This window comes from Bos javanicus, chromosome 13 (genome assembly GCF_032452875.1).
Source record: "Bos javanicus breed banteng chromosome 13, ARS-OSU_banteng_1.0, whole genome shotgun sequence".
In the NCBI taxonomy this organism is placed as follows: domain Eukaryota; kingdom Metazoa; phylum Chordata; class Mammalia; order Artiodactyla; family Bovidae; genus Bos; species Bos javanicus.
In genome coordinates, this window is record NC_083880.1 from 1426763 (window position 1) to 1444102 (window position 17340).

Sequence of the window (17340 nt, forward strand, 5' to 3'; positions counted from 1 at the left end):
TCCCTGGATCGGGAAGATCCCCTGGAGAAGGAAATGGCAACCCACTCCAGTATTGTTGCCTGGGAAATCCTGTGGACGGAGGACCCTGGTGGCCTACAGTCCACAGGGTCGCAAAGAGTCAGACATGACTGAGCAACTTCACTTTCAAAATATAAATATTAATATTATATGATGATGTTCATAATATATTTTTCAGTATATATATATATATGACTGCATCTTCATCAAAGAACTATACATACACATGCATACATACATTTCTTCCTCTGGAAGTGTATATACTAAGATTTTAATAGTAATTCTCTCTGAATGAAGAGTTAGGCATGTTCAGAAAAATTTCAGTTTTCTTCCCTCTCTGCTCTTGTCATTTCCTATTTTTTCTTCCATAAACATATACTACTTTTATATTAATAGAAAACTTTTTCAACAAGGAAAAAGAAATACTATCCTCTAATATTTACCAGAAAGATCTTCACTATTCACAAATGACCTGGTGGTTGTGTTTGTTTTGTTTCTTTGGTTGGTTGGTTGGGTTTTGAGGCTTTGATTGTTAATATTGAAAAAACAAGCTCTGATGATGAGCCAAAACCGTGAAGATGGCTCTCTCCATGTATTATATAAAAATTACTTTAGTAATGATAAAGAATTATCTCAATATTTAGTATTAGTCACCTCAGAAATATTAAAACAAAAGAAAAATTCTAAATAGAATCTGAGTAAGCTAAAGTGTGAGTCATATTTCTTTCATTTGAAGAAAAGTCATTCTAAATAAGAAATGTTAAGGACCTTCATTTTTATGAACATTCAGATTTTTATTCCTCAGTTATGGTCATATTTATTTCCTTTTTCAGAGGAAAAAGATTATTATTTGAAAACATTTTCACTTTATTTTAAATAATAAAACCATGTGTGAATAAGTCTTTTGATCATAAAAGTAACATGTTTTTATGAGAGAACATTGGGAAATGTACCCTTAACTTTACTACCCAGAGATAAGCACTAAAAACATTTTGGTGTCCATGCATAGGATTGTAACCATTCTTATATTTTAAAAGCAGTTGATCCATGTTTAGGTATTTAAATTCTCCGAAAGTCTGTGAGACTCTTGTAATTACATTTTCTCTATAATTTCTGGCATTCGGGGATAAGTATAGTAAAGCAGCATGACCCTAGACTACTGTTTATCCATATCAAATTGCAGTTGTGGCTAATGTTTTCCATCTTGGATGCTACCAGAGTTTTCTGCAAAATAATAATAATATGATACCAGAAACCCATAAAAATATTACATTCACATTCCTCTTAACTCTTCATTTCCTCTAGGACAGATATCAGTGGATGGATTTATGCGCTATCTGAGTGGAGAAGAAAATGGAGTCGTTTCACCTGAGAAACTGGATTTGAATGAAGATATGTCTCAGCCCCTTTCTCACTATTTCATTAATTCCTCACACAACACCTACCTCACAGGTATGAATTTATAGTTCTTTGACAATTATTGTAGCCAGTCTCACTGAATGTCACCAACTTCTGCTTTCTGTTGTTCAGAAGTACAGGTGGATTTCCTTTCACTTCCTGTGAAAACTCCTTTGAGAACTGGGGGTTCCATGACTAGAGGCTCTTCCCAAAAGTAACAATATCATTTATTCACATGTCCTTCTTGCCTGGAGATCGCCATGGACAGAGGAGCCTGGCAGGCTACAGTCCATGAGGTCGCAGAGTTAGACACGACTGAGCAACTAATACTGTAACACACTTCCTACATTTTCAACTTATCTGAAATGTATCCATGTCTGATATCTTCAGACCAATGGAATTTTTATGTAACTGTATTCATTCTTCAATGGACTTCAATCCATTTATTATCCTGTCTAGTTCTCTGGACTGTTTTCATCTACAGAAAATTTCCAAAACCCTAAATAACTTTGGCTTTAAGGTAAATTAATAATTTTTCTCAAAGTGGACAGGGCTTTATTATTGCTGTTGTTTAGCTGCTAAGTTGTGTCTGACTTTTGTAACCCTGTAGACTTTATCACACCAGGCCCTTCTGTCCACAGAATTTCTCAGGCAAGAATACTGGAGTGGGTTAGTGGGTTACCATTTCCTTCTCCAGGGGATCTTCCCCACCCAGGATCAAACCCGCATCTCCTGCTTGGCAGGCAGATTGTTCACCACTGAGCCACCAGGGAAGGTACAGGGTTTTAGACATAAACAAATTTCTTGTGGGCAACAACTTATACTTTGTTGTAAATATTATAATGCTGCTGCTACTGCTGCTAAGTCGCTTCAGTTGTGTCCGACTCTGTGCGACCCCATAGACGGCAGCCCACCAGGCTCCCCCGTCCCTGGGATTCTCCAGGCAAGAACACTGGAGTGGGTTGCCATTTCCTTCTCCAGTGTATGGAAGGGAAAATGAAAGTGAAGTCGCTCTGTCATGTCCGACTCTTCGCGACCCCATGGTCTGCAGCCTACCAGGCTCCTCCGTCCATGGGATTTTCCAGGCAAGAGTACTGGAGTGGGGTGCCATTGCCTTCTCCAAAATATTATAATAAAGGAGGAAAAAAGCAACACTATGTTTCCTAACTTGGCCCTAAATTGAGGAATATCAATTGAGTAGATTGACAATCTAGTCTTTAGTAGATTTTTAAATAGAAAAAATATTAAAACATATATATATATATATATATATATTATCTCTATATAGTTTAGAATTAAAAGTTTAATAAATACCAGTTTCTATAAGCTAAAAATGTTTTTATAATAAAAATATATTTCTTATAGAATACTCTCTGATTACTAGCTTTGGAAAGACTGTAAAAAAAGACCTACTGGTTAAAAAAAAAAAAAAAAGACTTTTAAAAACCTTACATGCTCTTTCTTCACATAATCCATTATCCAAATGAATATAAGATAGTCAGACCTTATGTACCATAATGCAAACAAAGTAAAGTCTGGGGTCTCATTTGGTATCTGTAAATAGTAGCTGCTCACCATGCCTTAGGGGTGGTTCTGGTGCGTTTATAGCTTATTGTCTGGGGGCATGTGGTTTGTGTAGCAAGACAGACCAGCAGTGCCATGCACATAATGGCAGTGAGATCCAGGCACTTAATATGTGTGAGGTTTTCACAGGGCTCAGCCATCTGACAAATAACCAGTTCTTTCTTCTAAATTCCTTAAAGGAATTCATTCCTCTAGACACAAATGTATGTTGTGCTTGCATCAAATCCAGGGTTGGCCTGGTAGCCCATACTTGGTGAAAATAGCTTAGAGTAGAAATGCCTCTTAGACAGATATGTGGCCGCCGGAAAGCTGGAATGGGCACTCTCAGGATGGTTCCATATGATCCTAGACCATCTAGTCAGAATCATATACTGAGTTCTACCATCAACTGAACTGCAACGGCATGATTTTCTTGAAAATTGGATGGCTCTCAGACTATTTGTGTGGCCTGTTTTGTTTCAACCACATTGCCTACTAAGAGAGATTCATGGTATAAAACTAATTAGATTCATGTTTGGCTCATCATAAACCCATTCTGGTCATCTCTTCTCGTATCACATAAAAACTCATGGGCATAAAAGAGCCACCATTTAATTTTGGTCCATATTCTATAGGTCAAGAACTCAGACAAGGCACAGAGCAGACGGTTTGTTTCTGTTCTGTGTCGTCTTGGGCTCCAGCTGGGAAGCCAATGCCTGGGGTGATGCAAACACCTTGGTTGTGGTAATCATCTGGAAGCTTCTCCACAAGCATGTCTGGCTCTTGGGCTAGCGACACAATAGCTGGGCTTAGTTAGGACTGCTGACCTAATTACCTATAAGGCCTCCCTGTGTGGCTTGGACTTCCTCAGGTTAGGTGGGCATCTTACATGGCAGCTTATAGCTGCCAAAGCAAGTGTCCCAAAGAACACGGAGGAAACTTAATTGTCTTTGTGCACTTAGCCTCTGAAGTTCCGTACTGTCACTGCTTTATTTGTCAAAAAACTCACAACCCTGCCCAGTTTCAAGGTAGGGGACACAGACCACAGCCCTCAGTGGGAGGAGTGTTAGAATATTTTTAGTCTTCTTTTAAAATTACTACAGGTTTCATAGCTTCAAGAAGAGAGTCTCCACTTAGCCCACTTTCTTGGATTCTGTTTCCTAGGCTTATTACAAAAGTTTTGCAGCTCCCACTCAAATTGTTAAGACTTTGTAAAGGACTTTTTTCCCTCTCAGAGATCCTTAATCTTATTTGGTGTCATTGATGTATATGGCACTCTGGTGAAGCCTATGAACCCTTCTAAGGATGTTAAATGCATAAAATAAAGTACGTAAAATTAAAGAGGAAATAAATTCCATTGAAATATTTTTATCAAATATTAAAAAACAAATTTTTGATACAGTTGTGTACATTTTACTAACACAATTTAAATCATATGTATTTTATTAACACAATTTTTAAGAATCATAAATAATGCATGTGATATTTGTAACAGTTGAAATATGATATGAAAATGTCTGTGATTTCTAGTAGTTACAAAGTCATAGTATCACTAATACTACAGTGATTTGTGACCTACATTCATAACTGAAAAGAATGTTAAACTGCACATGGTGGTTTGAGTTGAAGATGTAATCATTTTTCTCATCTAAGTTTGAGGAGGTCTATGGAAACTCAAGAATCAGCCTGCAAAGCTGGAGACCGCAGTTTAATTCCTGGGCTGGGAAGATCCACTGAAGAAGGCATAGGCTACCCACTTCAGTATTCTTGGGCTTCCCTGGTGGCTCAGACAGTAAAGAATCCGCCTGCAATGTGGGAGACCTGGGTTCCATCCCTGGGTTGGGAAGATCCCCTGGAGAAGGGAAAGGATCCACCCACTCCAGTATTCTGGCCTAGAGAATTCCATGGATTCTATAGTCCATGGGGTCACAAAGAGTCTGACAGGACTGACCGACTTTCACTTTCACTTTCATGGAAGCTCAAGTTAAGAGTCTAGATCTTTGACTTAATAGGATACTAAGAAATGTAACTGTGAAGACTTTGACACATGATTGAATCTTGCATTCATCATATACTTAGGACCACAAAACTCATAAAAATGTATGTTCGGGTGAATTCTAGATGTTGTTTCATCTAGAAGTCACAATATGCAGTAATTTTACAAATAGCCCCTTTTAAGTCCAAAAATGAATATATTTACATCCATTAGTATCTATATTATTTGCCATAAAATAAAAGAGGCAATGGTACCAAAACAATTGAGTTGCAAGATTGACTGGGTGTGTCAATTAATGTGTATCATTATGGACCTCAAGTTTTCAGAGTTTATGTAGATTCACTCAACCACAGCCTCTATTCTCCTTTTGATGTCAGATTGTCTCAGCTGTGGTCAGTGGGAACATTTTTTAGGTTGGCTGCTCTCTCTTCTTCACATGACCCATTAATCTTTGAAGATGGCCTTATTTTCTGGCACATAGAGATCTTGCAGACTCACCTTGTTCCTTCCTGCACCATGCATGGAATCAGACTTTACCCTCAATGAGTCCTTGTTGCTTTTAGTGTGAAAAATATGTGTATGGATAACAGCAATTTGAACCCTGTGCTATGGAATGTTTCTGGACCATTTCAGTGAACAAAGCAAGAAAAGATACTTTTTGTTTTCTTGTGAAGGCACAAGAGTTCACTTAACCATTTCTATTCCTTCCAATTTAAATTCTTGATTCTATAGCTGTGCTTCCTTTATCAGTCTTGATTCCTTCCAAATTATGCATAATCACTCATTTGCTTGACTGGCAACACAATAATAACTGTAAGAAACTTGTTCAATATCAATGCAAGCAATAAAACTACAAAATACTGTTAACTTTTTCTTAGCAGCTCTGTTTTTTTAACTGCTTTTTACTAAGTATTTTTAATCCAATTAATTTCTTAATTTGCCCTCCCTCTGATTAACTTGTTTAAGCACATATGAGGTAAAGAACTTGGCTTCTTTGTGTAAGTTGGGTTTGGGATGTTAGCATAATAATGGCCAATAGTTTTCAGAAAGTGGGTCTTTCAACTACTAAAAAAGTGAAGGGTCCACTCTATTTTTCACTGAAGAAAGAACTCCAATAGCTAGCTCCAAATTTCTAAACAGTGATTTCATATCACCACCATCTGATACACATGATTTCTGACCAAGTATACCAACTCTCCCCAATTTTTAAATTTCTAGTAGTATTAGAATTCACATATTTTTAAATATTCAATTTTTAAAACTGTTACTATGTTAGATCATGTTCTGATCTTTAAGGTTGTTTTTAAACTAATCTTCTTCATTTTTCAGAGCCATATATTGTCAAACTAAAGTTTGCATTATGTAAATTTCCATGCTTAAAACATTATTTTGTCCCAATACCAGTCAAAATTTCTTATTTTCCTTCTGTGGAATTAAGGAGAATTCTATATTATTAATTTTAAAAACGACATATAAATTCTAATATAGGATCTTGAGATTTTGACTGAAATCCTCTTTTGAGGTAAAATTTGGTTTTACTTTGTATGATATTCATATGATATTATTAGTGTCCTTGTTTTAAATATAGATAAACCTCATGTACAACTCATCTTTCAGAGATCTTTGGGTAAATATGAACATCTGTAATACAGAAATTCAAACTTCCAAAAGCCAATCATGAATATTATAAAATTTTAATAACACCATAGAATCCAGTTAAATGTTAAAATCAGTATCTAGAAAATGAATTAGATTTTATACTTTACAAGCAGTTCCAGAAGAAGTAGAAACATTTTCTATAGAAACATTATTTCATACAAGGTGTATTTGGTGGAAAAAGAAAAGTTTTTCTATTCACGTGAGCCTTTAAAATGCTAGGCACAAAGAAAGGTTGGCACTTATTGCAGTATGTTTCAAATACAGGAAAAAAGACTTACAGAGACACTCTCACTAAGGTTAAGATCAATCCTCTCCCCGCCCCCCGCCAAGTCATGACCACACTACTTATTTCCTTGGAACATTTTAAGAACTTATCTCCTTGGAGTATTTCCTGAGAAATGCCAGTCTAAATTCAAAGGAGAATTTCAATATTTCAAATGTTTTCTTTTGAGCATTCTAAGGAAGTGTAAAAATTAATAAACAGTATAAAAACCAATCCATTTAGCAATGCATTATTGATTATTATGTCTATTTCCCTGCTCATTATTGCCCCTTTGTTGACTATCAAGACACCCAGAAGGAAAAATAAAATTGGATCACTGGGAGAAATACACTCACAAAATAAGTAGATTTTTAATTACAATGGTCATTTTCTAGGGTTTTGGATAGACTTGGCAGTACATCAAGTAGTGACTATGATTTAAATTATTGTTTTCCTTTGAGAAATCTACCCTTATGACTCAAAACAAGATTGTTTCAGGACTGAACTGGAGAAGGCAATGGCAACCCACTCCAGAACTCTTGCCTGGAAAATCCCATGGACAGAGGAGGCTGGTAGGCTGCAGTCCATGGGGTCGCTAAGAGTTGGACACGACTGAGCGACTTCACTTTCACTTTTAACTTTCCTGCATTGGAGAAGGAAATGGCAACCCACTCCAGTGTTCTTGCCTGGAGAATCCCGGGGACGGGGGAGCCTGGTGGGCTGCCGTCTATGGGGTCGCACAGAGTCGAACATGACTGAAGTGACTTAGCAGCAGCAGCAGGACTGAACAGTGTCCATTCATTTCAACCTAAAATTTTTTAGCTCTAAGTAAATCTTTCCATACTCCAAACAGTATGGGAGGTGTTGTTCAGTTGCTAAGTAATACCTGACTTTTTGAGACCCCATGGGCTGCAGCACCTGAGACTTCCTTGTCCTTCACTATCACCCTGAGTTTGCTCAGACTCATCTCCATTGAGTCGGTGATGCCCTCCAACCATCTCATCCTGTCACCCCCCTTCTCCTCCTGGCCTCAATCTTTCCCAGCATCAGAGTCCTTTTCAGTGAGTCAGCTCTTTGCTCGGTTTTCCAAAGTATTGGAGCTTCAGCTTTAGCATCAGTCCTTTCAATGAGTATTCAGGGTTGATTTCCTTTAGGATTGACTGGTTGGATCTCCTTGCTGTCCAAGGGACTCTTGAGTCTTCACCAGTGCTGCAATTCAAAAGCATCAATTTTTTGGTGCTCAACCTTCTTTATGGTCCAGCTCTCACATCCGTACAGGACTACTGGAAGAACCATAGCTTTGACTATATGGACCTTTGTCAGCAACATGATGTCTCTGCTTTTTAATACACTGTCTATGTTTATCATAACTTTACTTCCAAGGAGCAAACATCTTTTCATTTCATGGCTACAGTCAGTGTCCACAGTGATTGTGAAGCCCAAGAAAATAAAATCTGTCACTGCTTCCACTTTACCCCCATCTATTTGCCGTAAAGTGATGGGGCCAGATGCCATGACCTTAATTTTTGGAATGTTGAATTTCAAGCCAGCTTTTTCACTGGCCTCTTTCACCCTCATCAGAGGCTTTTTAGTTCCTTTTCACTTTCTGCCATTAGAGTGGTATCATCTGCATATCTGAGGTTATTGATATTTCTCCCAGTAATCTTGATTCCAGCTTGTGGGAGATAATGGCTCCATATACTCAGGAAAAGCAAAGTGATGTTATCTCTGAATAATTCACATTTTTTATTCAGCTTAGGAAATAAAGCAGTACATTGGAGGTTTTAGCTATCAGTCTAATGAATTAAACTATCTGATTATTCGACTCCTAAGATGTATGTTCTTGACTGCAGAAAAGCTCTAAAAATATACCTATACCCTTTAAAATAGTTTCACTCTTGTCAGAATCAGTCATTCCAACCTCGGTTTGTTGTCAGTCACTACCAACCCTGGCTTACTGTCACTCCCTCTCTTCATCTCTTCGACTCATTTAGTCCTTGGCATATGCAACTTTTCATCATCTATTTTTTGTTTAAAGAGCACATATGTCAATTGAAAAAATGCACAAGATGGAAGTTGTGAATTAAGTTTTATTGGGGGCAAAATCAGGACCATAGCCTGGGAAACAACATTTCAGATAGCTCTGAGAAAGTGCTCCAAAGAGAGAGGGAAGATAGTATTATTTATGATTTTAGTGAAGATGGGTATGTGTGGTCAGAGGCTATGGAGGCTTTGACAGAGGCTTGCTGCTAGTCACAAGGAGCTGGTGTCACTGTTAGACATTTTAGTGCTTTTCTAGGGATGAGAAGATGCAACAATTGGGCTCATAAGATCTTCTCCTGGAGATATATAAGTATCTGAAGACCAGTTCTGCCAGTTTTTTCCCAGAGCATAGAGCCGTCTCCACCCTGAACTCCTTTCAGTGTGTATGAAGGTCTACAGGGACTAGTGACCTAATTCTTGTAGAGGCAGATGGCAAGTGCCAATTTTTAGTTAGCACACAGGCCAATGAAAGTTGGGTGGTAGAATGTAAAGAGTTGAGCTTAGCAAATAATAAACAGACCACGTTTAATTTTGTGTTTAAGTAAATGAACTCTTCTAAACTTTAACTTCTTCATTTAGAAAATGAAAGGAAGTTGAAACAGCCAGTATGTTTTGGGTGATGTGTGCCAAGGCACTTCAGTCATGTCTGACTCTTCATGACCTGATGGACCGAGGGTCACCTGTCCACCCCATGGGATTCTCCAGCCAACATTACTGGAGTGGGTTGCCATGCCCTCCTTCAGGGGATCTTCCCAATCCAAGGATGGAACCCATGTCTCTTCTGTTTCCTACACTGGCGGATGGGTTCTTTACCACTGGTGCCACCTGGTTATGTAAAAGGAAACTATTACTCCGTGGTTTAAACATTAAGAAATTTATTACCTCATACAACAAGAAATCCAGAAGCAGAGTGATTGAGGGTCGATTAAATCCGGAATTGTTGGTGTCGTAAGAGACCCAGATGCTTTCCATATTTTCGCTCCTCTTACAGTTTCAAGACGGCTGTGCACCCGGGGCATTGCCTCCTAAGAAATAAGCTCCACGTGTGGCCCAGGGACATCTCTGTCTTGTGGCCCTTTGTGTGAGTGAGGTTCCCCACTCCCCACCCAGTAGACTTTCCTTTATTCCCTACTGGATGTAGAGCAGAGTTACACCATATAGCAATGACCTACAAATAGCATTAGCAGGGGCCACAGAATGACTATGACTGGCTGAGAAGAATTAAGATTTACCCCAGACCTGGGAAGGAGACCCTAAAACTTATTAGAATCTAAACAGATTATTCTGTTGCCAAGGAAAGAGAGGAAGAAATGACAACCAGAAGTGTGATAGTGGGGTGAGGGTTTAAATTCCCTGACACATAAGAATGTTCCCCTAAAAAAAAAAAAATGTTCTCCTTTCTTTATACAATACTTACCTCCCTGCCTAAATGGTAAGGATAAGGAAGATGTCTTGTGTCATTTTTGCATCCTAAGCCACCAGTATTTGCCTCCCACGGAGAATGTTTGAGAATGTGCATAGACCCTAGTGGTGAGGCTCCTATAATCAATAAGGAATATGCTTAAAGTTGTTTTCCCACTTGCCTAAGCCATCTCATGGCAATTGGGTCTATTTCAAAAGAGCTTCATGGTGATAAGCCATAATGGAAAAGAATGTAAAAAAGTATATACACACACATTGTGTGTGTTTGTGTATAACTGAATCACTTGGCTGTACCATTAACATGGCGTGGTAAATCAACTATACTTCAATTTAAGTATAAGTTGGCAGATAGAAAATATGGAAGAGAGAGATCAGATCAAACCAATAGTCCTAGAGATGGTCAGGATGAACAACACATCCTCTGTATTTTGAATAGTTTTCTCAAGTGTAGCTGTTGGTTTCACAGAATTTCAAGCAAGGAGAAATGGTCCCATCTCCATTTGTTGAAGGAGACTGTGTTTACTGAAGAAAGCCACTGAATTAACAAATGCATCACATTCTATAACCTTCTTTCCCTGAGGTTGAAGAGAAGACAATAAATAACAGTAAATATAAATATAGGCAATCAATCATCATAGTCCACAAGATGAGAAATTTCTCAGAAGACTGTGTTAATGGAGGAATTGTTATTTTCAGTTTTTGGTCTCTTCCATCTATGGATGCCTTGGATAATCTGAGACAAAGCTCAAGCGAATGGAACCAGCTGCCCGAAATGAATGCAGTCAAGTGAAAAGGTGCAGAGCTATGACTCCAGGTGGTATTATGAATTAATCTGAGATAGAGTTTCAGTTCCAAAGTTCAATCATGGGCTTGGAATGTACTCCAAAATATGTTCACAGCCAGGCAGAGATGATGTCAGATACTAGTTTCAGAAACAACAAGGGTTGAATGACTCATGACATATCATTAATCCTAACCCACAGCAATCCCCTGGCCCCAGAAGGTCAATTTATCAGATCTAATAAAATGAAAATATAATGAGTGGATGGAATATAATAATGAGGAGTTAGAAATTTTAGAGAACAATAAACCAGCTTTGAGGCTTTAAGCAGAAATGGAGTAGGGGAGAATATCAGTAATAATTCATATATTTGGAAAAAAGCTCCATAAATGAAGGAAAACACGGAGAACCAAATATGCATTCCAAGCAATAAGGCAATTATGGATAAATGCATGGTTTTTAATGCTTCCTTTGAGAGGTTTCAATTTCAAATACAAATTGTTCATTTTGAGAATGAACCAAATTACCTTAGAGAAATTTTGGGAGTCTTAGATATTGAACAGTAAACGCCACACAGACACACACACTCACACACAAATAAACACATATACACTCTCCCCCTTCCCTTTCTTTGTTTTGATTTGTTTTTCTTCTCAGAATCTTTCTGTCTCACAAACTCAACTCCATGCCTTACCATGTCTTTCAAAATATTAACTGATCAACATTCAAAATGTATATCAAATCCCTTCTATTTGAATGATAAAAAAATATATGTGTAGAAAGCAAATCCAAAAAAAAAAAAAAACTGTTTTGGAAACATTTTGAATCTTTTATGACAAACACTCTGCTGTGGGTTAAATAAGATATACCTTCAGTGTGAAACCTTGCAACTCAGGATGGAATTTGAGCCCACAGTCTTTTAACTGAGATCACACACCTGGTCTCAAGATTTAATGAAGTTCTGGTTCTTGATGTCTCATTGTAGAAAGAATTCAGTGAGAGACAGTGATAGGTAAGAAGTGGACTTATTTAGAGAGAATTACACTCCACAGACAGTGTAGACCATCTCAGAAGGCAAGAGCAACCCTAAAAAGTAGTGTGGTTAATTTTTATGGGCTGGATAATTTCATGGGCTAATGAGTGGTAAGATTATTCCAACTATTTGGGATAAAGGGCAGAGATTTCCAGAAATTGGGCCACTGCCCAATTTTTTGATGGTCACCCTTGGATTATATCATGCAAAATGCCAGGCTGGATGAAGCACAAGCTGGAATCAAGATTGTGGAGAGAAATATCAACAACCTCAAATATGCAGATGACAACATGCCTATGGCAGAAAGGGAAAAGGAACTAAAGAGCCTCTTAATGAAAGTGAAAGAAGAGAGTGAAAAAGCTGGCTTAAAAATCAACATTCAAAAAAAAGAAGATGATGGATCTGGTCCCATAACTTCATGGCAAATAGATGGGGGAACAATGGAAACAGTGAGAGACTTTATTTTCTTTGGCTCCAAAATTACTGTGGATGGTTACTGCAGCCATAAAATTAAAAGACACTTGCTCCTTGCAAGAAAAGCTATGGCAAAACTAGAGACATGGATTTCCCTGGAGGTCCAGTGGTTAAGAATTGGCCTGCCAATGCAGGGGAAATGGGTTCAATCCTTGGTCCAGGAAGATCCCGCATGCTATGGAGCAACTAAGCCCCACCACTGAACTCATTCTCTAGAACCTGTGCTCTGCAACAAGACAACCAATGAGAAGGCTGTGCACCACAACTAGAGCGTAGCCTCCCCCCAACAACTAAAGAAAGCCAGCACACAACATCGAAGACCCGTGCAGCCAAAAATAAATAAATAAAATTTTTTAAAAAAAAAGCAGAGACATAAGTTTGCTGACAAAGGTCTGTATAGTTCAAGCTATGGTTTTTCTAGTAGTCATGTAAGGATGTTTGAGTTGGACCATAAAGAAGGCTGAATGCCGAAGAATTGATGCTTGCAAACTACGGTGTTGGAGAAGACTCTTGAGAGTCCCTTGGACTTCAGGGAGATCCTAAAGAAAATCAATCTTGGATATTCATTGGAAGGACTGATGCTGAAACTCCAATAGTTTGGCCACCTGATATAAGGAGCTGACTCATTGAAAAAGACCCTGATGCTGGGAAAGATTGAAGACAGGATGAGAAGGTGACCACAGAGGACAAGATGGTTGGGTGGCATCACCAACTCAAGGGACATGAGTTTGAGCAAATTCCGGGAGATGGTGAAGGACAGAGAAACCTGGTGTGCTGCAGTCCATGAGGTCACAAATAGTCACACATGACTGACTGAACAACACTTGGAGCTGTCATGGTGCCTGTGGGTGTGTCATTTAACTTGCTGCTGTGTTACAATGAGTATATTCTGAGGTTTGAGGTATAGTGGAAGTGGACTTGTCTACCATTTTGGACGTGAACTGGTTCTAATCAGTTTATGTCATGTCCTTGGGCTATGTCATTCTTCTAAAGGTTGTTTGCTACCGACAACTTCCTTACCGAAGTTCAGATCAGTCACTCAGTCCTGTCCGACTCTTTGCGACCCCATGAATCGCAGCACGCCAGGCCTCCCTGTCCATCACCAACTCCTGGAGTTTACTGAGACTCACGTCCATCAAGTCAGTGATGCCATCCAGCCATCTCATCCTCTGTTGTCCCCTTGTCCTCCTGCCCCCCATCCCTCCCAGCATCAGAGTCTTTTCCAATGAGTCAACTCTTTGCATGAGGTGGCCAAAGTACTGGACTTTCAGCTTTAGCATCATTCCTTCCAAAGAACACCCAGGACTGATCTCCTTCACAATGGACTGGTTGGATCTCCTTGCAGTCCAAGGGACTCTCAAGAGTCTTCTCCAACACGACAGTTCAAAAGCATCAATTCTTCTGCGCTCGGCTTTCTTTATAGTCCAATTCTCACATCCACACATGGCCACTGGAGAAACCATAGCCTTGATTAGATGGACCTTTCTAGGTAAAGTAATGTCTCTGCTTTTTAATATGCCATCTAGGTTGGTCATAACTTTCCTTCCAAGGAGTAAGCATCTTTTAATTTCATGGCTGCAGTCACCATCTGCAGTGATTTTGGAGCCCAGAAAAATAAAGTCTGACACTGTTTCCACTGTTTCCCCATCTATTTCCCATGAAGTGATGGGACCGGATGCCATGATCTTCGTTTTCTGAATGCTGAGCTTTAAGCCAACTTTTTCACTCTCCACTTTCACTTTCATCAAGAGGCTTTTTAGTTCCTCTTCACTTTCTGCCATAAGGGTGGTGTCATCTGCATATCTAAGGTTATTGATATTTCTCCCGGCAATCTTGATTCCAGCTTGTGTTTCTTCCAGTCCAGCGTTTCTCATGATGTACTCTGCATATAAGTTAAATAAGCAGGGTGACAATATACAGCCTTGACATACTCCTTTTCCTATTTGGAACCAGTCTGTTGTTCCATGTCCAGTTCTAACTGTTGCTTCCTGACCTGCATACAGATTTCTCAAGAGGCAGATCAGGTGGTCTGGTATTCCCATCTCTTGAAGAATTTTCCACAGTTTCTTGTGATCCACACAGTCAAAGGCTTTGGCATAGTCAATAAAGCAGAAATAGATGTTTTTCTGGAACTCTCTTGCTTTTTTCATGATCCAGCAGATGTTGGCAATTTGATCTCTGGTTCCTCTGCCTTTTCTAAAACCAGCTTGAACATCAGGAAGTTCACGGTTCACATATTGCTGAAGCCTGGCTTGGAGAATTTTGAGCATTACTTTACTAGTGTGTGAGATGAGTGCAATTGTGCGGTAGTTTGAGCACTCTTTGGCATTGCCTTTCTTTGCGGTTGGAATGAAAACTGACCTTTTCCAGTCCCGTGGCCACTGCTGAGTTTTCCAAATTTGCTGGCATATTGAGTGCAACACTTTCACAGCATCATCTTTCAGGATTTGGAATAGCTCAACTGGAATTCCATCACCTCCACTAGCTTTGTTTGTAGTGATGCTTTCTAAGGCCCACTTGACTTCACATTCCAGGATGTCTAGCTCTAGGTGAGTGATCACACCATCGTGATTATCTGGGTTGTGAAGATCTTTTTTGTACAGTTCTTCTGTGTATTATTGCCATCTCTTCTTAATATCTTCTGCTTCTGTTAGGTCTTTCTGTTATGTCTTACTTACCGAAGTTAGTAACACTTAACAAAATATTAATGAAATTGCACATTTGTAACACTATTGGATATAGTCAGTAATATACTTAAATAATATCCTAGGTAGTACACAAGAAAATCTGCTCTACTCTTGAATAGCTGTGCAATTTTCTGCAGGAGCTAGCATTTTTAATGAGTTAACCTGATCAATTATTTTAATTCTTCACTTCTTTAGCTAAAGTAGCCCTCCCTTAAGTTTAACAAGTAAATGAACATCATTTTTCCTTCATTCCCACTCTCCCTTTTTTGTTTATGCAGAAAACTCTTTATTACAACAAACTTCGAAGCTATTATAAATGGTAAATTAATTACCTAGCATCAGAAACTTTCTAGGTTATTTTGTCAGCATTTCTGCTTTTGCAAATATTTGTGTATTTAAAATGCCTTATTTTTTCCAGTAAAGAAAAGTGATTTTGCAAACCTACTTATTCAGCCTTTCCATGCATTTATTAGGGCTCTATAGAACTGAAAAATGTCACCCTATTGCTATGCTGATGCTGGATGTTGTGAAATGCATATAAAACTAAAATTAAGCCATAGGTTTAATCCCATTTTCTCTGTCCTGTGTGTCTCCACTAAGCAGATCTTGTCCATTTCAAAATCATTTTGACAGTTTTCATTGATATATCAGTTTTAAATTACTGCTGAAAAAATGGAGGCATATAGAATATAACTCACAGGAAATCTTTAATGTGGAAATCCAAAAACTTCCATCTGTGTGTTGATGGTAGTGGACTTGCCTCAAAAATTATTTATTATTAATCTTTAAAAAAATTTATCAAAGAAATTTCCTGGTAATCCAGTGGTTAGGACTTGGAGCTGTAACTGCCATGAATCGAGTTCAAGGCCTGGTCAGGGAACAAAGATCCTGCAATCTGCAAGGTGCAACCATAAATAAATAAATAATTTATCAAGAAATTACAACCTTCCATTGACTTCTTAAGTGAAACAGAAATAGTTGGGCTTCTACCCCTGCCCACAGATTTCTCAAGTGCTTGTTGACTACAATTCATATCACTTTACTGGAGATTTTCAGTTCTGCTTCCAGGGGTTTTTAATTTTGGTACATTTTGCCTATTTTCTTTGCTATTTGTACTTTTGATGTCTTATCTATGAAACAGTTGCCTAACCTAAGTCACAAAAATTTACCTCTACGTTCTCTGTTTAGAGTTTTACCATTTTAGCCCATACAATTAGGAGCTTCATTGATTGCGTGTTTGTGTGTTTGTGTATTCTTTGTATGATGTAATAGGAATCCAACTTCACTATTTTCCATATGGCAATCCAGCTGTCCTAGCATCATTTCTTAAAAAGATGATTTTTTGCAGTGAATTGTTTTAGAATCCTAGCTGTCAGTCAGTTTAACATAATTGTGAGGGCTTATCTCTGGAGTCTCAATTTTATTCCATTGACCTATGTGTCTAATCTTATGGCAGTACCACTCTGCCTTGATCACTGGAGTTTGTAGTTAAGTTTGAAGCTGGGAAGTCTTCCAACTTTGACCTTATTTTTTACGATCATTTTTGCTATTCTGGGTCCTTTAAATTTCCATATGAATTTTGGGATCAATTTATACAAAAAAGACTGATAAGATTTTTATGGGAATTGAATTTGTAAATCAACTTGAGACATAGTGCCACCTTAACAATTTTAAGTCTTCTGCTCCGTGAACATGGGATGTCTTTCCATTTATCTAGGTCTTGTTTAATTTTGTTAAACAGTGTCTTATAGAGTACAAATTCTACACTTCATTTGTCAAATTTAAATTTAGTTCTACAAAGTTTTTTCCATTTTGCAAAGATAATGTTTAGCTATGCTAAGTGTTTGTGCCTTGGACAAAAATGACAGAAGGTTTGACTTGTATAATACAAGAGCCTGTCAATAATACTTACTCATAGGGAGGGTCAGAATGACAAGACTGAGGTTTGAAGTTATAATCCTGATCTTCCACTTACAGGCGTTGGGAACTTGGACAAATAAAATG

The 17340-nt window shown here is 38.3% G+C and overlaps 1 protein-coding gene across 2 annotated transcripts in view; it reads left to right on the forward strand.

Annotated features, from left to right (window-relative positions):
- Positions 1-17340, forward strand: part of PLCB1 (phospholipase C beta 1) — an 857319-nt gene that overhangs the window by 638743 nt on the left and 201236 nt on the right. For both annotated transcript variants that reach the window (XM_061435580.1, XM_061435581.1), the window contains exon 10: positions 1324-1470. In XM_061435580.1, the coding sequence (XP_061291564.1) occupies positions 1324-1470 (147 nt within the window). The remainder of the gene's footprint in view (positions 1-1323; positions 1471-17340) is intronic.